Here is a 23,811-nt window from a genome sequence, read left to right as displayed (position 1 = left end):
CTTGACAGGTCACATACTGTCAACCTTCCCATATCATCCTCGGATGGGAACCACAATCCTAAATTTAGCTGCCTTTTCAGCTGGGGATCATACAGGCAGCCAATCAGATTGCTCTGAGCTCTTATCATTTGTGCAGTGAAAACACAGGCCTTTTAGACTGCATGGCTGGCACAAAGACCACACGATACAGGGCCTCATGACACTCCATTCTGTATGTATGTGTGTGTATGTGTACCTCTCAGAATTGGGAGAGCACAGTCCTGCAGCTCCATAACGACACCCTCCAGAACAGGCAACATGGGAGTGATGTCCAACAGAAGCAAAATGAGAGGCTGAAAGTGACAGGGAAAGTGAACATTAGTGCATGTCTTGCATAACTAAATAGTGTTCCTGTGGCTCAGTGGGAGAGCATTGCGTTAGCAGCACAAAAGGTTGTGGGTTCGATTCCCAGAGAACACACATACTGATAAAAAAATTTATAGTCTGAATGCACTGTAAGTCGCTTTTAAGCGTCTGCTAAATGCATAAATTATGAATTATTATTAATTATAACTGTCATAATATGGTTTTGGTTTTGCAATAATCTCATCAGCTGTCGAAGACATATATGGTGCCTTTTCCTGGAATTAGCTAAACAGCATGCTAAATGATACAACAGACTTTAATTGGATGTGACGGGACATTGCGTAAGCCAAATCCTGCCCCTACCTGATCTTTACCGAAGACATCTCCTTTTGCAATGCTGTATAGCAGAGAGTATGCGATCTGCCCTGCGGCGCCGGTCACCAGGACCCTAATAGGCTCAGCCTACAGCAAAACAAGAGAGATAGAATTATAAACAATAGATGTAAGTTAGCATAGAATATAAAAGTCATATTACAACAACCACTCAGGACAGACACGCTCAGGAGGCTCACCACATTAGAACATATAAATAGTCCTGGCAAACTCTGCCAGACCTCAGAATGACTTGCTGTGTGGGATATTTTTAAACCAGGAGACATTTATACATTTCTTCAATGAACTCACTTTCACCATTTGGCACTTCTGCAGAAACATTCGTTTGTTGCAAATGAATGTATCTGTATTATATTCAGAATAGTCTAGTCCATTATTTTTTATTTTACACAGAATAGAGGATTAATACACCTCAAAATGCTCTTAACGGTTTGATATAAGAAATATCACATGCAAACATAAATGCTTGACTGTTATATTCCAACAGGTGTTTTAATCATCACTAATGCTAGTTTTGGTACTAACTTGCATATAACAGTTCAGCAAAAGATAAGTTCTGCTGTAATTCTTAAAGTCTAATTAAACTTCGACACTGATTTTCAAAGCCTCGGGCCACTTCGCAATTACATTGTCATATTTTGACAGTAAAACTTATTTTCATATCAATGTAAGTCGGAATAGTAATTTTTCTTACCATTTTCAGGTGGTTGAGAATGACAGCTGCTCTCCCACTACTCGGGTGATTGCGGAGGTCACCCCTATTTTCCTCACGAGGCAACAAGTTGCCGGGGCACCTGCGTTTCAAGTGCCTTCTGGGAAATGTAGTTTTTAGTGGCGCTACAGGAGTTCACTTTGTTGAAATAAAAACTACAGTTCCTACAAGTCACTACAATAAATCACAAACTAATAGATCCCTCTTCCACGAGTCGTGTATGGGACGTCCGACTTATTTAAGCGAATCGGTTCTTTCGAGCAGTTCGTTTCAAAGAACCGATAGGAAAGACTGTCGGGTCATTAAAACATAGGTTTAACTTAAATATATTTTGCATTTAAAATAAACAATACAAAAAATGCATTCAATTAGCTTTTGCACTTTTAATTAATACTACATATTTCAGAATGTTTTATTTATAGCCTTTATATAGCCTTTTTAATAGATTATTTATAACTTTTTTTTATCCCCGACTCTCAAAAAATATTCACTAGGGCATTTAATTTGAAAAATTCATTAATTTGAAGATTATTGTGCGTGATAAATATAATTTGCTCACAAAAATAACATATAATAAAGCAGTTTATGCGAAATAGATGCAAAAATTGTTTAAGATTTCTTAGTTTAAATATTTGTGTAAGTTTAATTTGGACTGTAAAGTATTAATGGAAAATAACCACAACATTCCTCGTAAAGACAATGTAATATGTCAAGAATCGATCGGGTTTCTGAACTCCCGACTAAAGGAACAACCCGGAAGATATTATAGTACCGTAATGTTTGGAAAACAACGCGGGAAAAAGTAAACCGTGATGGAGAGTTGCGTTCGTTGCTTGGATACTCTTGAAATCAAGAACACGTCAATGGTTAGCAACAGCTAACAATCCCTAAAAAATATCGTGTGTAATATTTAAAAGTTACATAAGTGAAAGAGATCGCGTTTAACTGCGACAATTTTATTTATGCTTGTATTTTTCTGAAGTTATAAGTTACTCATTTGTAGTCGTCTGGCAACAAACTTAAGACAGCAGCACCTGCGGCATCAATTCAGTCATCTGGAGATCAACAGATTATTTGTGAACTAACCGTTAACCGGTAAGTCCATGAATGATGCGAGAGTCAGAGTAACCTGTGCACTGGAGTATTTCAGATTGGTGAATCAAACATGTGTATGATAAATTACATGTATTTGTTTTAGCCGTTGTACAGCGCATACCAATGGGTGGTTAAGTAGTATTTTCTCTTATCACCCGAAAAAATCTACAATTTCCGATGTGAGATGTTCTTCCACCCCCTCGGACTGGTTCAGCTGACCGGATAGGGTTCACTGTTGTCGGTTTATAGGAGTAAAGACGATTTCACGAGAGTGTGGAAAATATTAGTAGCCCTATTAGTGGACATGTGGTCTGTGCCATTAGATGGACTACAGACCTATTATTATTAGTCGTATTCTAGATAACACGAGTAATACATTTTTGTTAGTTTGAGACTAACAAGGACAGTGATATAAATGAAATAGTGTATGAAGTTACAGTCAGAAACGATCAAAACTAGGTTATATCTTATATCCCCTCTTTATACAAACTTATGATGATATTTCCCCATTCTGAAAAAAATATTTTCAGTTAGTAAGGAGAATTGTCAGTTTTTTTAAAGTCTAGTATAACATTCATAAAATTTATATGCAAGTTTAGAAAATACAGCCAAGAGTAGCTATTTGATTAACACACAGTATATCTTGTTATGATATTTGTATTTCGCTGTCTCCTAGGTTGAGAGGGTGATATAGGACCTCTGTATCAGTTCAGTGCTGTAGGGACCCCTGCTTTGGGTGAGATAGATGATCTCTCTGCTGCATTTTACATGAACTCATTACAGGCTCATTACAAACCGCCTGACAAAGGAGCTGAGGATAATGTTGCTTCCGAGATGTCCACACAGAGAACAACACCAAACACTCTTCTCCAAAACACAAAGAGAGGAGATGGCAAGCTTTCAGTTTATGAGTGCTTTGCAATTCTGTTTAACAATTGCAGTCAGATTGCTGCATATAGTTTTTGACAATCAATTATTTTTGGAATAGAATATCATAATAGAATATTTTATAAGACATTCTTAAAATGTCTGAGCCTCCCTATACCTCCCTGTCGTTCTTATATTCTCTTTCTCTCTCCCTCAGGCTCTTTCATTCACACTGTGTATCGTGAGACTGGTGTTTAATAACACCTTCAGTTTTCTGTAAAAAGTGAAGTGTGCTATACCTACACAATACATATTTTTATTCTGAAATAAATTTAGTCAGATACTGAAGTAAGAAAGTTTTAATTTAACTTGATTTAATCATTTTACATTACGCTGATTTGAAAGATATTGTAGTGCTGATGTTGAATAAAATATAATTAAATAATAGTTATCAATAATGAAATTAAATCAGATTGTTTGTGTTGACATTAATAAATTATATGCAATTAAATACAAATAAAACTGTATTAATTAAATATTTGAACGTTTATTATAGACTTATTAAAGATGGATTTATCTTATGTTCATAACAGTTTTAAGCATTTGTTCTTGTCAAACTGCTCTGTGAAATCGGAGTGATTTTATGCATGATATGGGCTTTTTTAAACAAACTATTGTAACCTTTTGCTATTTACAGTATATATCAGATCACTTTGCAAAACATATTTAACCTTTAAATCACATAACCTTTGCTCTTAACCATAACAGGATTGTCAAACCAGTAAATACAGTTTTGAAATATTTTAATAGTGCAGTATCAGATTGCACACTGTGAAGACTGAAATTCTAGAATAATCCAGACCTGCTTCAACAGGCCCCCATTTCAGACAACTCTTTCCATGTCAGACTGAAAATCAAACCCTAATCAGTCAAATTAAATGATTAATAACAGATGAAGCAATATTTAGTCTGGCTGACTGCCTATGCTGTATATTTGTTTTGCACCCCATAAATAGCAGTGAATTTTTATTTGTATGAAGCACCAATATCAAGCATTTGTGAGATGTTTTTTGTTTATTCATTTCTCAACCATTAAGACTCGTTGAACAAAACGTTATTCAGTACTCTTAGTTCAGATAAATAATAAGCTGACTGATTTCAGACATCTCTTTGTGGATTAAAAAGTGATATCTCAGCTGTCATGTTTTAGATGTTGTCCCTGATTCAGTGCACCTCTATCAACTCATGCTCTAGTGACTTTAGATGGTTTCTGCACTTTTTCCTCCCCCTTTTTTTTTGTAAACGTGCTGTTTTTCACAGATTTTGTGAACCTGCATTGTTCATGTCATGTCAGTGGGAATGTTTGTTATTGTGTCTAATGCACACGCTGTACCTGGTGACACAAGGATATTCATGGTCTGTGTAGAGAGAGAAAATCAAAACAATACCTGTGAGGGATTTGAGAACATCTGCACTCTGTGACCTCATCAAACTATGCCTCTGAATAAAGAGATGCACTGTGGGATGTTATCCTTTAAGTACCTGAGTGAGCTAAGAAGAGGGTAAGGACGAAAATATTGTGGGTTTGGATGAGAGTAATATAACCTGAGGTCAGACCAACTACATAACATTTTGGACAGTGAAGTGAGATATATTTGACTATTTTTATTTTTAAGGCATTGTGTTTATATATACTGTGCATACCTGGGCCAATATCTGAATATTCTGAAATATATAAAAAATGTACACTACTGTCTAAAAGTTTTGGGGACAGATTTTTTTCTGAAAGCAATTAATAAATTTATTCAGGACGGATACATTAAATTTCAAATAAATGCTGTTTGTTTGAACTTTCTGTTCATCAAAGAATTTCCACAAAAATATGAACTTTCAGCATTGATACTAAGAAGTGTGACAATAAAGACTGGAGTAATGGCTGCTGAAAGTTCAGCTTTGCTATTACAGGAATAAATTACATTTTAAAATATATTAAAATACTTATTTTAAATTGTATTAATGTTTCACAATTTAACTGTTTTTACTGTATTTTTAATCAAATACATGCAGCCTTGGTGAGCACAGGAGATATGTTTTTAAAAAAATTAATGAAACTTTTGAACGGTAGTGTACATAAAACATGAAAGAGAACAATGGAGCATTTTTAGCCCCATTTTTTAATATCTGTAGCATTTTTTCAGTTTCAGTGCAATGGCATTTTTACTCATTGTCTCAGCAAGGTCATGGCATGTAAATTCATTGTATTATAGCATCAACACTCCATAGTTGTTGGTGTTTTTTGTTTTGTTTTTAACTGAAACCACTGGTATTCACCCATAGAAATGACAGAACTGGCACTATAGCAGTATGAAAGTGCCAAGTATTATGTGTAAATGGACGGTTTGTAATCCATGTTGATTGGATTAAGATTTGCATACCCTTATTTTTGTGATTTATAAATCTTTTTATGACCTCTATATCACAGTGATCTGCTTTATTCAAAGGCGGTTGTATCTGTTTGTGATCTGGTACTGCCTGCCAGTGACTTGCCAAAATCCTTTACCAGACGACTATTATCTCTTTTCCATTGTCTGTTCGCAAAATCCATCTTGATAATATGACATGTCTCAATGGGGTTACGTGAGAACTGTGATGTCCATCCTTTAGATGTTTGCTTGCATTCTCATGAGTTTATTTCTTGGCATGATTTTAGATGATTTGTCTAGTGCCCAGAGTTTGAATTGCAGTACTGTTTTATGAACGTTAGGTGCCAGTGTAGCACTAGTTTTGTAGCGTAATTCCTATAACAAACATAAATGCAAGCAAACAATAAACAAGAATCACCTTAAAGAGTTTGAAACTTTGTATTCCACAAATTAATGAATGGTTTCATTTGAATTGCTCTCATTTTCAACCTGCGCTTGTTTGGACTTTTGAAGGCACTACATTTAGTTCCAGGCCCTTGAAACCTGACTGGAAGTAATTGAGTGAGCGTTATTTAGTTTCTCCTCCTTCAGGGGTTTTAAAGACAGGCGTATTTCAAGTTGTCACATTGTTTTACAAATGTACAGCTGGGTTCTCCTGGCTCGTGATCATTCTAAGTGCTCTTTGATTTAGCTTCAAACAACAAAGCCCTCAGGAGTATTTATTCAAGAATGCTTTTTCAACACCAGACTTCCCCATGCCTGTCAACTCCACACTCTGTCACCCTCAAACTTTCCCACGCCTGGCAGCCACACACACACACACACACACACACACTCTGATCAAAGTGAAAGCACACACTTCACCTGCTTATAATGCAGCCCCGCCCTCCAGCTTTCAATCACCCTGCCTTTCCTCTTCAATGTCTCATAAACACGCCATAAAATCCATTTTGAAATCAAAGTGCTGAGATATTGATGTTAACTTAATTTGACAGCCCATATAATGTGCCTTTTTCCTAGCATAAGGGTACATTTGATGTTTACGCAACAATAATGTAAAACAAAATTAGATAAAATATAATTAAAAAAATGTAAATGTTTTTTACATGTTGTATATTTTGTTATTATTAATTATGTTTTGTTTATATGTATCTGTAAACATGTATATACATACACAAAGGCTATAAGTATGTATATGCAAGAGCTTTGAAAAGAGCTTAAAAAAATTATCTGATAATAAAAAATATATCTTTTAAAACATTTTATTAAATATGTTTGATATATTATAAACATAATTTTATTTATATGCCAATCTTTATATGGGTAGTTGACATGAAGTGTCAAGCAGTTTTTTCTGTCTGCATTATATTTCACCAAAAACTCTTGTAAACAAATATTAATTAACATATTACAAATTAAGTAACATATTACATGGGATGTTTATACTTGCAAAGATAAATTTGTCACACCAGATTGCAAACCAAAAAAAAAAATGAAACTAATAAAAACAATGAAATATATAGGCAATTTAAAACTAGAAAAACATGTTCCCTAAATGTACACTTAAACATATGTTAATTTTAACCTAAAATGTTGATTTTGAATGGAAAAAAAGGTAATTGACATCTTATATTTTAGTTCCTTTATATGACAATTTATAATAATATTTTTATAGTAATTATATATTTAGATCTATATGTTAATAATGATGTATAATATTAAACTGATAAATAGCAGGCCTTAGAACAGTTTTATCTAGATCACAAAATGACTGGTGAACTGGCACTTGCCTAAAGGAATCTGGTAAATTGTAGTTTCCTCTTCATTGCAGTGGAGGGCCACACATGACCCACATCAACGCTGCATTGTGTTTGGTCTTTGGCTCCTGTCTTTTTTGTTGTTGTTGTTGTTGTTGCTTGCTTCAACAATGCTCTTCTTAGAGTCCTACACATCCACTGCACTCATCTAAAGGAGGGAATCATTGCCTTGGGGATCAGAGTGTTGTTCAAGTCAGCCTTTCTGTTTGATTGTAGCTGTCCAGCAATCAAAACATGTTGCATTAATTCAAATCCCTTAAACTGGACAGGCAGTCCTGGCCTTCACACTCTCCTGCACAATGGTGAGAAATGGAGAAACAGAGAGAAAGTGAGCAACCTGGACCAGCTCCTGAGTTTGAGGTTTGTTTTTCTGTTCGTGTCTCTCTCAGTCAGTGTAGGGATTAGGCCTGTTGCCGTGCCCTAAGTTACCGTACAGATGTTAGCTGGGATAGCGTTGTCATGCCATCCACAGCCTCCTGTCTGGATTGATGGGCTAGCTGCGTCCTCCAAAAAAGCTTGCTTGCGTGTATGCAGGTGTGTGTGGTTTGGGATGAGTAGTATCATTTGTCAGACAAAAAGGCTACTTGATAGTAAAGTATAGTTTAGACTCTTTCAGTCATCTGTGTTTGCTTGTGCCATGTTGTGCCTCTTTTTGTGCTAAAAATATAGTCATCAAAGTATATACTGATTTAGCAGTGTTGAAATGTTCAGCTCAAATGTCTGTTTTCTGTTTAAGTAGGTCTTTATGTGTTTGTATAGACAGTGCCTGGCTGTATGGGAGTTGATAGATTTAAGCTACAACACAATGGTCTGTTTGCCTTTGTGGAAACTCTTAAACCAGACCTTGAGATGTAACATAAAGGGATGTTTTTTCTTAAAGGGGTCCTATTATGCTTTTTCACTTTTTGAATTTTAGTCAGTGTGTAGTGTGTATGTTTGGGCATAAAGAAGATCTACAAAGTAACAAATCTCAAAGTCCACTTCAAAGGGAGATATTTAGTTTAAAAAAAATCCCTTTTCAAGAACTACAACGAACGGCTCGTTTGGACTACAGCATTGTTTTCCGAGTTTTGTGACATCACAAAGCAGTCCATTAGAATATCATTAAAATAATTCCCGCCCACAGAAATTCGAATGGTTGGGGGGTGGGGAGGGGTGAGGTCGTGGTTAGAACGCTGGGTTGAGTGCATCAGACAAGACAACGATGAAGAAGTGCTGCTGTAGCGTCAAGTTTTGCAAGTTATTACACATGCACCTGAATAATTATGTATGTAAATATGTATGTTACAATTATGATAACGTTTTTATAATAAATTGCTGACAGTACAATACTGGACAATGATGTAATCTGCAGAATTTTCACTTAAATTATGAGACTACAGTGTTTCCCATACATTGAGTGTGGGTGTTTTTATATCACTGTATTTCTGAAGGAAACCGACTGTCTTCAGAAAATTGGATGTCATTTTCATTTAATCTTGCATGTCTGATAAAGCAGTGTTTGTGAGCGGAGCTCTGCTTTGTGTACAGCCTTTACCAGGGAAACCTCGATCTCTACCACTCCAACAGTGCCTCCTGCAGGCAGAGAATGAATTTGCATATATATGCCGCCACAAATAGAGATTAAGTCTGTGGGACTGGACTATGGTATAAATAAATTCAACTGTGTAACAGTTTCACTGCGATTCATGTTATAATGTTAGAATTAAAGAACAATAAACATAATACATATGCACTTATCTGTACATAGTAAATGCAGTTATTTTAAGCGGTTTTTGACATCCTATCTAAAACGTGATTTAGCCAAAAAAACAATAACGTTACACTCTAATATATCTTGCAATATCCGTGCGTGCAAAGGTTCTGCGCGATCCTCTTGTTCAATATTCTCGAGGTCTGAATCCGGCTCAAATTAAAGCAATATTGAGCAGACCGAACATGCTGCTTTGTCAAGGGGCGGGGCAGTACTGAAACACTGTCTAAGCTGTTCGCCAATCACAACGCACTGGGACAGCTAACCAATCACAACACATTTCGTTTTTCGGAAGCGGGCCTTCGTCAAACCCGGAAACATTTGGGCGGTGTTATGCAAATCTTCCCACACAGTGATGTAGACATGTGGGGGCGTGTTTAAACGAGGCGTTTTAGGAGGCTGTGGACAAGTCTTAACTTTTATAAAGAATATCTCTTTGGATTTGAGACTTTAGTCTTTGCGACTTTACAGATCTTCTTTATGCACCAAAAGCTTGTAACACTCCAAAGAGAAAGGAAAAAATGAAATCGTATCATATGACCCCTTTAAGGATTTTTACTTGCCATTAGAAAAATTTCTCAAAGCCATAAATATGATGAATAACTGTTTTGGCAGCACTTTTATGTGTGTATAAAATATTATATTTTACATGAAGCTTTCATGACACAATATATACTTACACTATTGAAAAAAGTTTTTTAAGAAATTAATGCTTTTATTCTGCATAGATGCATTAAATTGATTACATATTAAATACATGCTTTCTATTAATCAAAAATCCTGAAATGGTTTTTATTCGATATCTAGGTTTCCATAAATATATGAAGCAGCAAATAATAATAACGAAATCCGCGTATCAGACTGATTTCTAAAGGATCATGTGACAATGAAGACTGAGTAATGGCTGCTGAAAATCGGTAATAATATTTCACAATATTACTGTTTTGTCTTTTTTACTGTTTTTTTGATCAAATAAATGCAGCCTTTGTGAGCATAAGAGACTTCTTACAAAAATATTTTTAAAAAGTTTAATGGTATATTTCTGTAAAGTCAGTTTTACTTGTCAGACAAATTTACCTTGTTGTAAGATGTTTAGATATAATCACTAGGAAAAAGGGCAAATACAGAATTAAGATTTTTTTTTTTGTACTCAATAGTTGTTTTCTGGGAATAAATAGTGTTGTGGCATCACAATGAAACTTACAAACATTAGCAATTATACTGTTCTTTGGAAACACTGGTCTCAATAGGCCATCAGAGTGCTGTAATTTGCGGCAGAGGCTTGACACCTTCTCAAGTAAGACTCAGTCCACATCACAAGCACTGGCTCTTAGTCACACAACTGATTGGAGAGGACCGCCTCGTTTAGTTTGTCAGGAGAAGATGATGTCTGAAATACGAGAGCTCTCAGAACCATTTTAATACTTTAACTGCTGCTGAAAACTCTCTGAGCTCTGGTCCCGGACCTGCAGGCCCCTGCTTGGGAAAGCTGATATAGGATCTGACAAGACAGGGCTTGACACAGCAATGCACTTCCCTGCTTTTGTGTCCACTTACCAGCGGCCAGCTGCTTGCATTTGAGGATTTCCCCATATAAAGAGGAAGAGAGGAATCATGTGTGTGTTGACTATAATCAGTCAAATACAACATGCAGGAGCTGTGGCTAGAATAGCAGGGAGTGTGTGTGCTGGGTTTAACATCGAGTGGGCATCCCATTAGAATCAAAGTCATTGTGTTTGTGGAGGGGCACTTGGGTGGGTGTGTTTTGTGCATGCATGGCTGATCACTCCGGCTGCTTGTCAAATGGAGCTCCTCCAGGTGCTGGAGAATTCGGCATTCCCAGTCCAAACCAGCATTCCTGTTTCGCCTGCTGTCTCTGTTCCTCCTCACCCACGCACAGACTCACATGATGATGCTCGAACTCAAAGGTCAGAGGTCACGCAGGAAAAGCCAACCTTTATTTTAAATTGAAAATAACTTTGTGTCTCTTCTCTGTCAGCGGTGTCGGCTTTATGGGTCATAGAGAGGGCAAGACTCTTATCCAGAGTGCCAAAAACACCTGGAGAAAAAGATAACAATTCATTACAAGTAATACTTCGATTGTCAGTGTACTCCGTGTGAATTGTGCATTGGTACTAATCAAACAAGCTGTACATAGAAGTGTTTTCTCTTTCTTTTTTTACGCATCCCGACCAGCCTGACACAGCAATATTTGCACCACCAATGGCCTGAGTTTGGGGTGGGACTACCTTTTTGTTTGACGAATGGCATATGTGGGAAATTTTTAGAAAATAAAATTGTTTAAAATAAAGTTATTTTCTGTGCCAGAAATTATATGTGACCCTGGACCACAAAACCGGTCTTAGGTATATTTGTATTGTATTGTATTGTATTATATTATATTATATTATATTATTTTGCATGACCAAAATATATTTGATATATAGGCTAATTCTTCAGATGTGGATATAAATAGTAGAATGTGTTTTTTTCCTGTATGTTTTATGTACCAAGAGGTACAAAAACTTTATTATTGTATAATATTATATAGTAATATATATTATTTGTTAATACACTGGAAATAATGTTTTTTGGTAGGATTTACTTTGAAACAATGTTCACTCAGAAATTTGCTAGTAAATTTAGCAAATTTACAAATAATAATAATAAGAATAATTAATAATATTTTTTATATATAGTTTTTTAGCTTCATAATAATATCTATGGCAATGCGATTTTTTCCTTTGTGTGGTCTGATGTAGAAATAACTGTGAAAGGTCTAAACGAGGTCGAGCACTCTGGATGTCACCCTGAAGAAAAGAAGAGAGTGAGGGAAAAAGAGCGAGAGGAAGGGCAGGTGTGTGCTGTGTAGTGGCCACCATGTCAACGTCTGCCTTTCTGGACTGACAGGTTGTCATTTTTTTGTGACAGCATCCTGCAGACTATCCGTAATGAGCTGCTGTGAAGTCCGCAACATTCTCCTGACCTTTCGGTGGCTCGCATCATTCCCAGGTCTTCTCCTTCCACGCATCCTTGTCAAAGAGCCAAACCGCAAAACGCTGGGGGATGAACGCTGGCAGGGACATTAAAGAAAGTAAATCCAACAACAAAAACAAAGACACGGACACACTGACACCTGTCTCACTCGCACCTGTCTCACCGACAACCACACTGGACACTGATAGACTCCTAGAACTGCTCTCCCGTCGTTTAGCGGCCCCTTGCGGTTTTGGCCTTTGTTGATGTCGACGTTTACTCACCTTTGGTCACCAGAATTTATTTCGTAAACAAACTCTAGCCTGTGTTTGAAAGTCACAGAAAAACGCCCCCACAGTATTCAGACAAAAAAGATCCCAGACATTTCTTAAATGACAAAAAATTCCTCGTCTCTGAGAAGTGTGACCCAGCCTTGCGCCCCCACTGTTTGGCTTTCTGCTCCAAGTCTCTGGGTAAACACCTGCTTAAAAGGCATTGCTCCTTTTTATCTCTTCTGTTCTTTTCGTGGCCCTCTTTCTCCTGATCATTTTGCTCTAATGACGTTTACAGATGTACTTAGACCTCCTCGTGAGTGTTTTAGTCTCAGGTTATTACCACCCATGTTTACGGCTATGCTAACAAGAATCGCATTACGCCTGGCCTGTCGGAATAGAAGAATTCAAATCAAAGCTCACGCAAAGCTGTCTTTATTTAAGTGTTTAGTAAGAAAACTCTCATAAGTGCAATCATAGAAGGTTGTGGGTATTGAATTGATGCAAACACACCCCCAGACACACACACACACACACACATATAATATATGCTCAGATTTAGAGAAAATAATGCAATGGATATTAAATATTACATTTTTCCATGAAAAGTATTTTTCTCAATTTCGTTGTAAGTATGTTTTACAGTGGTATGTCAAAATTACCATTGCCAATATAATGGTAACGTCATCTAACTTTAAAACAGCACTGTATTGTTGTGAATATTTATATAAAACGAAGCACAAATGTGATTGTAATATAGCTTTTAATCTGAGTAACATACAATTCAGTCTTAATATTATCATATGTTTTTACTTCATCAAAGAAAATAGTTCCTAAATAAGGCACTGGAAAATTAACTGTTGCACATTTCCAAGTAAAACATGTTAGCTGTGTTTTGTTCCAGAATGAATGTTTTTGAATAAATCTGTTGAATAAATGATTCAATGACGCATTGACTCTTAAAAACATTCCCTGCATCCCAATTTGCATATCATCCACTATAAATAGTATTAAAGGGGTCATATGATGCGATTTCAAGTTTTCCTTTCTCTTTGAAGTGTTACAAGCTCTTGGTGCATAAAGAAGATCTGTAAAGTTGCAAAGAATAAAGTCTCAAATCCAAAGAGATATTCTTTATAAAAGTTAAGAGTCAACCACGCCTACCTAAAACGGCTCATTCTAACACGCCCCCACATGTCTACGTCACAATGTGGAAATATTAGCATAATGCCGCCCAAATGTGCACGCAAAGAAAGAAGGCGTGGTTTCAGGAACAGCAGTAGTGTTGATGCAGCCATGTCAGGGAGACGCTGTGTGATTCAGTGCGAAAGCAAAAGCACTTTATTTGGCCTTCCGGAAGTAGATGCAATTAGGAATCATTGGTTAAGATTTATTTACAACAGAACAGCACAACCCAGATGTTCGAATTTGTGCAACGCATTTTATGGACGACAGTTTTTTGAACGTAGAAGAGTACAAGGCTGGCTGTGCACCAAGGTTAATATAGTTTTGAAATTTTAAATTCGTTTTATTTTAATATCGTTTTCAAATTTGCTATTTGAGAGAGGCAGGGCATAGAGAACCTACAATAATGTACAGTATTTGAAAAATAATGTGTTTTTTGAACATTAAAGCATGTCAACATATTCTGTTACACCAAATACACAAAATAATTATCTTTAAAATAGCATCATATGACCCCTTTAAAGATTACTAACTGCAAATACTATTTAGGGCAGAAATTGGGGTGCAGGAAGTTTTATTCCTGAATTAATCAGTTTTTTAAATGAATCCGCTAAATCATTGAGTCAATGACTCACTTACTGTATAAAGACAGTTGCTTGTTGACACCTACTGACATAACAATACGCTTAAAAAGAAAAAACTGCCTCAAAAGTCACTAAAGAATCCCTACCACTAATGCACAGATGAACCACTAATGCACACACACACACACACACAACTTTCTTATGCTCACCAAAGCTGCATTTATTTGATTAAATATAGAGTAAAAACAGTAATATTGTAAAATTAATTGGAGCTGTTTATAGCATTAAAACTTCTTAGGAATGTGAAAGAGGGAAGGAGAGAGAGAAAAAGATAGAGAGAGCTAGGGAGGAATGAAGTGGAAGAATGACCATGCAGCACTGAGTAGATAAGATGACTGGTGGCGATGGCATTGTGTCTGCACGTGTGTGTGTGTGTGTGTGCTGCTCGGTCAGCTCTACAAGAGCATGGCACAGAATCAGAAACTGTCTATCCAAACCTGCTGACATGTGCTTTCTCTCTTTCTTTCTCTCCCTCCCTCTTTACACTTCTCATCCTCTTTTTAACCCACCTCTTCTTGAAGAGAGGCTAGTAAATCCTTGGCTAGTCGCAGTTAATGCTGCTAACTCCCATTTGAGATTGAGAGAGCTGGCAACTCCTGTACGTGTTTGTGCCGATCTTCTCTGTCTCAAACCTTTTTTTTCCCCTCTGTCTGAACTTCTCAACTCTTGAACTCTCAATGGCCTCGCTCTCCGTCTCTCTGACAACAATTGGAGTAGATTCTTCCTTTTCATCCCGTCGGGATCTCCTCGTTTTTCACACTTGTTCATTCCTTTCTCCTCTCGTTTGACAGACAGACAGACCTGCCCCCTGGCCACGTCACTCAAGCTGCCCAACTTCATTTACGGCTCTGATTGACACCTATTACACACGCGCTCGCACTCACAGACATACTGTAGATGTCTTCTCACATGAATAGTATTAGCTTTACCTCATATTGAGCTGCTTGTCTGTCAGTCGCTATTATTTGCCTGCTGAATGTGAATAGAGGCCTCTCTGACACACTCAGGCTGTGTGTGTGTGTGTGTGTCATGGCGCCACTCTGTCCTTGTGTCTCTTCAATGGCACCTTAATGTTACATAGCGTAGCCACATATTATCTGTCACACTTGACTTGTCTCTCCTGTTATGAGGACCTCAGAAAGTGGAGAAAAGAAATAGATGAGTGGACTGATATGATACAGTAGAAATTGTATGAAGCTATGGTATTTCAACCGCTGAAAGCAGACAGATGGGAATATATAGACTAATTCAGTTCTTTTCTCTGCTTGCATATGGTTTATCTGGTGTGTTGCCTTTTGAGCTGAAGTCAATTTTTTTATGGTTTAAATATTTTTATTATTAGAAATTTTAGCAGACTGTATTTAAGAGTGAAATCGGTCTATAAGAACCCAGTTCCTCTGGGTTCCTTCCTTTTTTTGGGACTACAGTAATAATTGCCTCGTTTAGGGAGGACGGCAGAGACTGATCTATAAATGCCTGTTTATAAACCCTATATAAATAAGGTGATAGTAATTCGTTGAAGGCTTTATAGAATTCATTACAAAATCCATCTGGACCAGGAGTTTTACATCCTAGGTCAATTTTTTTAATGGAAATGTCTAAAATATCCCTGCTTAGAAAGCCAGCTGGGTCTTTCCTGTTATGCGGTACTTTTTGAAATGTAAATTTAAGCAAGTATTTCTATAGCAGACTTTCAAAATATGCTGTGGTCAAGATCAGGTAATTAAACTTTATTAATTATAGCTTGGTTATATTCATGATAGCAAGAAAATGAGCCAGATGCCAGAATTTTACCATCTTTGGAAATGGTGATTAATGCTGATTTCTGTCATTTTATTGGACAGGATAGAACGTTTTAGAGTGAGAAAAAACAACTAATACCACAAACTACTAAACTACTTTCTTAAATACCACTTACTAACTTACCAAAATGTCACAAAAATAATAAAAACTTGCCAGAAGAAAAGTGAATTTTTAAATAAAAAAATAATAAATAAATATTTTTGTTCTGATTTTGCTATGATTACGTTTGTGTAGCCTAGAAAAATTACTAGTAAAATTATTGAAAAATTACACTACCCTTCAAAAGTTTGGGGTCAGATTTTTTTATTTTGAAAGAAATTAATACTTTTATTTACCAAGGGTGCATTAAATTGATCAGAGGTGACTGTAAAACATAATGTTACAAAAGTTTTCTATTTCAAAAAGATGCTGTATTATGGTTTCTGCAAAAATATAAAGCAGCACAACTGTTTTCAACATTGATAATAACAAGAAATGTTTCTTGAGCAGCAAATCAGCATATTAGAATGATTTCTGAAGGATCATGTGACACTGAAGACTGGAGTAATTAGCTTTGCCATTACACGAATGATGAGGACATAAAAATGTACTGCATAACAGAACTGACCCAGCTCGTACTAATTTAACATGGTCAAGCTGTTGCTTTGAACATGAAGCAGGGTTTTTTTTTGTGGTCTGAGTTGGTTTACCAGTCCTAACCATCTAGGCCAAAAATATCTGTCCAACAGTACTTGTTCCCAGCTGCTCATAGTGAAACTGATTGGCTATCTAGAACAGCCTGTAACCATATATGACCAACAAAAAAACCATGTGAAACAAAAGCTTGTTTAGCAAGATTCTGCAGTTTATCGTTCCAGTCAGACTGTCTTTTGAATGTTATGATGGACTTTACTCCCACCCTTTTGCTTTTTCTATCTCCTCCTCTGTTTATTGGGCTACTTATCACTCTTATGGAGATCACTTCCTCTCTCTCTCTCCACAATCGTTTCACTCTCCCTACAGCACTCCAGGGCATCCTCCAGTATCCCATCATGCCCTTCTGTAATCTGTGACACCATTTTGTCAGCACATCTACTTGTATGTTTGACTTCCCCATTCCCCTTTGCGTTTCTCTCTCCCAAAGTGTTTTCCATTGTTTTGTGTCTCTTTAATGTTAATGCTGATGGCCATGGCCAGGCTGTGCCCTAGAGGACTCTGATTAGAGCTGCTGCCTTTTCTGCTTTCTTTTGGTTGTACTGTTTTATATTTTCACTTCAGTAACTTCAGCTTGAGATACAGAGGAGAGAGAGAAAGGAAAAACAGAGGTGGTAATGCTGAAACGGAGTCAACACACAAAAAAGTATACAGTATTATATTATGGTTCTATACATATATTAAATATTATTTATATATTATCGGTATTTTCCTCAACACAAGCCTGCTGTCTATGCGTGTGGTGTGTGAAACCTAATAATGTGTACTAAAATCACAGCAAGTGTCAGGAAAAGGTTGTTATGATTTTCTAAAAGGGGAAGAGTGAGAGGTGAAGGGCTAAGATGAAATTAAAATGCCTTTTTGAGGGGTGTTTGGGGGGCTGCAGTTCTTCACCTGTGGCAGTTTCCGTTGTCTGTAATTTCAGCTGTCAGTCCAGGTTAGATGGGACACTTTTACTTGTGTCTGTGACTGAAGAGAGTTCTGAAATAAGAGAGAGAGAGGGAAAGTCAAGAGAGGACATGTCTGCTTTTCCCTCACTCATCTCCTGAAATCAGCAGGTGCATCTCTCTCCACTCTCCGTTATGACCCTGGATAGGTGCGCGGGGTCACCGGGAGTCAATCACTTGCTGATGATTTTCGTTCCGTCTTTCCGCTGCAGTCAGCTAAACTCTGCGGTGGTTATCTGTGCTCTGCACGTGAATTCACTGGCCTGACCTTTTTAATTTCTTCTGACATTTTTTATTATTCAATTTGCCCTGTGTTCTCGTACGTCGCTAAGGTCCTGTTGCTTTGAAAAAAGTCAAATGAAATAGAATAAAAAAATGTAGAGTTGCTTGATTGCATTAAATAAATCATAGGCTGGCGGTGTGGATGATAATTGACTATGAAGGGCAGAACTAAAGGTACAGTTAAAGCGAGAGTGCCATAAATGAGGAATGATAAATTTAATCTGGGCCTGATTAAATAAGCGAAAAGAGGAACAACGTCTCTTTGGGGTCGACCACTGGGCAAACAGAAAGATTGCCTGATGGACTCATCTTTTGCTCAGGTTGAATATTAATGTGAATACGTGTGTGTGAGAGAGAGAAAGAGAGGGAGAGAGCACCGATAAGACTTTGATAAAGATTCGTTTTCCCAGGGATTTAATTATGTTGCCTTTTAAATCTGAGCAGGACCGGAGGGTCAGATGCTCCCTGTCCTTGTTGTAAAACATTCTCAGTACTGTTTGACTTTAATGTTGACCTGCTTTGACAAATCTAATGTGTAATTTAGACTTACGGCAAACATACAAGTGCAGCATGCTTTTCATAGGCTTCCTTAAAGGGGTCATATGATGCTGCTAAAAAGAACATTATTTTGTGTATTTGGTGTAATGAAATGTGTTTATGCGGTTTAAAGTTCAAAAAACACATTATTTTCCACATACTGTACATTATTGTTTGGTTAACTCTTAACTTTTATAAAGAATATCTCTTTGGTTTTGAGACTTTAGTGTTTGCAACTTTACAGATCTTCTTTATGCACCAAGAGCTTGTAACACTCCAAAGAGAAAGGAAAAATTGAAATTGCATCATATGACCCCTTTAATACCTGGCATTAACATGCATTTTCAGTGATTTTATCGCACTTGACCATATTAAAACCCAAGTGAATATATATACCCAAGACACATTGGGACTGGTGTCAGATGAATGAAACCTCATTTGGAGTTGGTCAATGATGGATTTTAACCCAAAGTTTGTAATTGCTGTCCCAATTCAATCCAGTTCCCTATCGGATCACACTGTGAACTATTTCTTTAATATCAATGGCTTTACTGTCACTGTCATAGCACAATAAAAAGTAGTAATAGGGCAGATCTTTATAGAAATAACCCTTTATACATCATAATAACTCATTTTATAGTGATGCATTATCTCTTGATTAGATTGGTTCGTCATCTCATGATGAGTTGTTTCTGTGGCATATCAGTGTCCGTTCATGACAGAAATCCCTACACACGTTTGGTTGGTTTGGCTGATTGACTGTGGTGAAAGTCTCAACTGCTGTCTTTCTGTTTCCTTTGAACAGATCTCAGGTAGACTGACTGTGTTCCTCTGCTCAGCCCAGTGTTTAGACAGGCTGTTGGAGACGTCCACCTGAGGGGCAGATACAGCTAGAGGAGGTAGGGAACATTTGGCCCCAGGATCAGGATTAGAAGTAGTTTGACAGCTGCTCAGTGTGGTTCCTGTATGTTTTCATGTGTAGGAACAGCTACAGACTTGAATCTCTCTTGTGGAAGTTTACTAAATATTAAATTATCCTAAACATTTGATTGCTTGGGACCAGTGTGTGTTCATTTGCATGAGTTACAATATGTTGTAGTATGTTAAAAATGGAAATTGCTGTTGATAGTTCATTTAAGAGTGAAGAAGTCAGATGCATGGCACAACGTCATTATCAAAATTGATTAAAATGTATTATTATTATTAGTGCTGTCAAATGATTAATCGCGATTAATTTCATCCAAAATAAAAGTTTTTGTTCACATAATATATGTGTGTACTGTGTATATTTATTATGTATATATAAATACATACACATACAGTATATATTTTGAAAATATTTACATGTATTTACATGTATATATTTATATTCATATAATTTATATTATATATATAAATATTTTTTATATATAAACATAACACTTTTTTCTTAAATGTATACATGCATGTGTGTGTATTTATATATACATAATAAATATACACAGCACACATACATATAAAATGTACTTTATACATAGTAAATATAAACTGTTCACTCATATATGTTATGTAAATAAAAACTTTTATTTGGGATGCGATTAATCGTGATTAATCGTTTGACAGTACTAATTATTATTATTATTATTTTAAATAATGAAATACTGAACAGAACATCCTTGTTGATGTTGTCAAATAACCAAGCTGAGAATTGTCAGCAGTTTTATCCAAACTTAATTCAAATACTTCTACTAATACTCTACTAATTTATTTTTGCTACATGTAATACGTTCAATGATATTATGATGTCTATCTTTACAGGCCTTTTATGGGCACACTTTTGGACAAGCTAGATTTTAGGTCTAAGTTCAAACACTGGAGGAGACCTGCACGCAGTTTTTCTGGAGGTCTTGTGATGCTGCCCAAAGAAAAGAAAATAGACTATTTATTTTTGTTTTTTTTGGATTATTCATAAACGGGTTGCCTCTGCCTCACATTCACACCATAGACACTGAAAAGGCCTGTCACAGCCAGATGATGCACTTGTCAGATTTCTCAAAGGAATACTCAAGTGTTTTTCACACATAAAAAAAAAAAAGAACATTTACACTTTTCTCTCTTTCCATAATGCTGGCCGGTCTCAATGAGATCTACTCAGCATGGAAAAAAAAAAAAGAGAACCAGAATTGCAAATGCGGATTTAATCTCATGCGGTGAGATTAAATCTTCACAAACTATTAACATCAGCTATGTTTCCATCACCCTGTTTTTATGCACATTTTGAAGTATCGTATCAGAAACAAGTAATGGAAACGTCAAATTTCAGGGGAAAAAAATCTTAATTTGCAGTTTTTACGCTCACTTGAGGTGGTTTTTGTACGAAAAAGAGTTAATGCAGATAATTGAAAATGGAAACACATTTACCGAATAAATTCTGCCATGCGCATCAAAAAAGTCTTTGCATAACTTGACTAACCATTGAACCAATCTTGTTGCACAGCATCTCAAATATGGTTATGGTCATTCTGAGATGCCTGAGCAAAGTCTGTCATCAAAGTATTTCTGGATAATTGCCTCCCGGAACACAACAGCATTCCTAAACAGCAGGCATCCAGCTCCGAAAGCAATGACCGCATTTATTGTGTTTCGTCTGCTCTTTCTGATGCACAAGTAATTTATTATTATTATATATACTCAGTGGCTTCTCCTACTTTTCTTAGTGATATTTAGTGCCAGTTTATCAGGAAGTGACGTTCTCTTTGACTGGTTGGATGGAAACGGTGCTTATTTGCAAATGTTTTATGCGATATTCCAGTTTTGTGCATAACTATATTCGCAACTTTGGATGGAAACATAGCTATTCTCTGCATACACACACCTGAAACAAAGCAGTGAAACAATTAAATAGGAACTCTCAGACAGCCAATTAAACAATCAATCACAATTTCTCGAAAAGCCATTTCAAAAACACTCAACGTTGAAAAACTCAAAGCTGTGCTTCAGTGTGTGGGATAGAGGGATTGTGTTTGTCCCACTGGCTGACCTCTCTTTTGTTCTTCCCCAGATCAGTAAATACTGCTTCTTAATTTGCTCGCGCACAGCACAATAAAAGCCCATTAACGCATGCAAATGTGTGGTCACTTTAGCAGCTTGCCATGGCCGGCCGGCGCTGCTGTGTTCACAATACTGTGGCATCTGCAGCACGGCATTCTGGGACATGCCCGCTGACTCTGTGAACGAGCGCGCAGGGAGCGCTGTGTCTCCAGTGAGTGCCAGGAAGGGAGTGTGCGCTGTGTTTTGATAAGCAGTTTCGCTAATTTGCCATTCAGGTCATTCTCATGTCTTAATTTGGGTGGAACAATGAGACCAATTGTCTCTTTTTGTTTCACTCCAAGTGCTTCTCCGGCCTGTGTTGTGAAGCGCAGCCTTGCGTCACCCTGATGTCAAAAATAAAGATGCAATTCTGTCTCATTTTCTAGCTTATCGTGGCCGTTTTGAGACAGGGTCATCAAAAATGAACCTTCCGCCTGACTGTCCATCTCAAAGTGTGAATTGAAGCTTCTTCCCTCTGTGGAGAAATTGGGTTTCTGTCGGGAGAGAGAGAAAGAGCTGACTCGCTCTAAAAGCTAGCGAGAAGATGAAAGAATCCTCTTATGTCAGTAAACTTGTTAAGAGGCTGTGCTGGGGACAGCGTTTTCCCAACACTTTTTTTTTTTTTGGTTTAGCGTTATTTTATGTTTGTGGTAAATTTTATTTATTTATTTATTTAGGAAAGTGGCAGAATTTTTTGCCCCTCTCTCTTTCTCTTTCTCCCTCTCCCTCTCCCCCTCTGTTAGCCCAGGCCTCGAGATAAGACTTGGCATGCTCAGCGCTAACCCTGTGACACAGACAGAAAGCAGAGATGCTGCTCTTCCTTTAATATGACATTAGATTAAATTTTTTCTGCAACCTTTAGCCATCCAAACAGGTCACATGGATGGATAGATGTCTGGACCAAGAATATTTGAAAGCTGTTCGGTTTCAGTCAAACTCCATGTTTCTGCTGAAGCTGTGCCATAAGCCATGTACTACGGTGCTCATATGGGTGTTGCAGGTTTGTGTCCGGCCTGCGACATGCCCCAATCTCATTGTGATTCTCTATCACTGACTGCTGAATGTGTTTACTTTTTGATATAACGAGAAATAATTGAATTAACATTTGTGATATCTCATGCCACTTTGTTATATACTTTTTGTACTATACCTAGCTAAATTATTGCCTTTAATTCAGTACTAACAGTTAACTTTTAGGATTTAAACACTGCTGTAGAAGCCCCATCCTCACATGTCTCAGCATTTTTCATCAACTAAAAAGTTCATTATTAGCTTAAAATCTAATTTAGACTACTTTTTTTTTTTGTACTTTGGATGAAGTTTGAATGTACCAATGTTACAATTTTTTATTATATTCATTTCACTGGTAAAAGGCCTATATTAAAGGCATAGTTCACCTTCAGTTGGTCCACATTGACTTGCATAGTGTTTTTTAAATGATTTCCATACTATGGAAGTCAATGGGGACCAGCAACTGAAGGGTGAAATTTCTATACATCTTTGTCTAAATAAATTCAAAATATAAATGCTAAATGAATTTAGGCATCACATCATTTATATTCTACAATATAAAAAAATGATCATTAGGAGATTTGCTAAAGATTACATGCAACGGTGTTATGAAATTATTTGTTTTTTAAAGATTCATTTTAAGAGAGCAAAGGTAATATAAATGTAAAACAATAGAGGAAATGAGAGTGCACAATTAAATAACCAATGCAACACACACACACACACAAAAAAATCTTAACATCAGCTGATAACCAATGTTGTATCAATATATTGTGCATCCTAAGATGAAATTGCCAAATGCATAAATGTTATTTTAATTTAGTATTAATTTATTAAAGTTAATAGTATGCACCATAAGTGACAGCCAATAGTTTGTTTTTTTTGTTTGTTTTTTAGACATGTCATTTCTCATTTCATATCATCTGTAGCTGACTGGAATGAATATACAGTTCTTTTTGAATGCCATCTGTCTGAGAAAGAAAGAAT

At 36.6% G+C, this 23,811-nt stretch overlaps 2 protein-coding genes across 3 annotated transcripts in view; one reads left to right on the top strand and one right to left on the bottom strand.

Annotated features, from left to right (window-relative positions):
• Nucleotides 1-1,572, bottom strand: part of mdh1ab (malate dehydrogenase 1Ab, NAD (soluble)) — a 9,297-nt gene extending 7,725 nt beyond the window's left edge. Inside the window, exons 1-3 of the mRNA XM_016558465.1 lie at nucleotides 1,433-1,572; nucleotides 709-807; nucleotides 236-332 (exon numbers count right to left, since the gene is read on the bottom strand). Coding sequence (XP_016413951.1) covers nucleotides 236-332; nucleotides 709-807; nucleotides 1,433-1,435 — 199 coding nt within the window. The 5' untranslated portion in view covers nucleotides 1,436-1,572. The remainder of the gene's footprint in view (nucleotides 1-235; nucleotides 333-708; nucleotides 808-1,432) is intronic.
• Nucleotides 1,573-2,309: 737 nt separating this feature from the next.
• wdpcp (WD repeat containing planar cell polarity effector) overlaps nucleotides 2,310-23,811 on the top strand; it is a 64,700-nt gene continuing 43,198 nt past the window's right edge. Inside the window, exon 1 of one of the 2 annotated variants that reach the window (XM_016558440.1) lies at nucleotides 2,310-2,545. The gene's annotated coding sequence lies outside the window, so the exon portion shown is untranslated. Of the gene's footprint in view, nucleotides 2,546-19,582; nucleotides 19,644-23,811 lie in introns of those variants that run through there. The other variant, XM_016558450.1, reaches the window with a different exon arrangement.

The sequence above is a fragment of the Sinocyclocheilus rhinocerous genome, unplaced genomic scaffold (genome assembly GCF_001515625.1).
Source record: "Sinocyclocheilus rhinocerous isolate Xijiao unplaced genomic scaffold, SAMN03320098_v1.1 scaffold851, whole genome shotgun sequence".
Taxonomy (NCBI): Eukaryota; Metazoa; Chordata; class Actinopteri; order Cypriniformes; family Cyprinidae; genus Sinocyclocheilus; species Sinocyclocheilus rhinocerous.
This window is presented reverse-complemented; position numbering and strand designations above follow the sequence as displayed.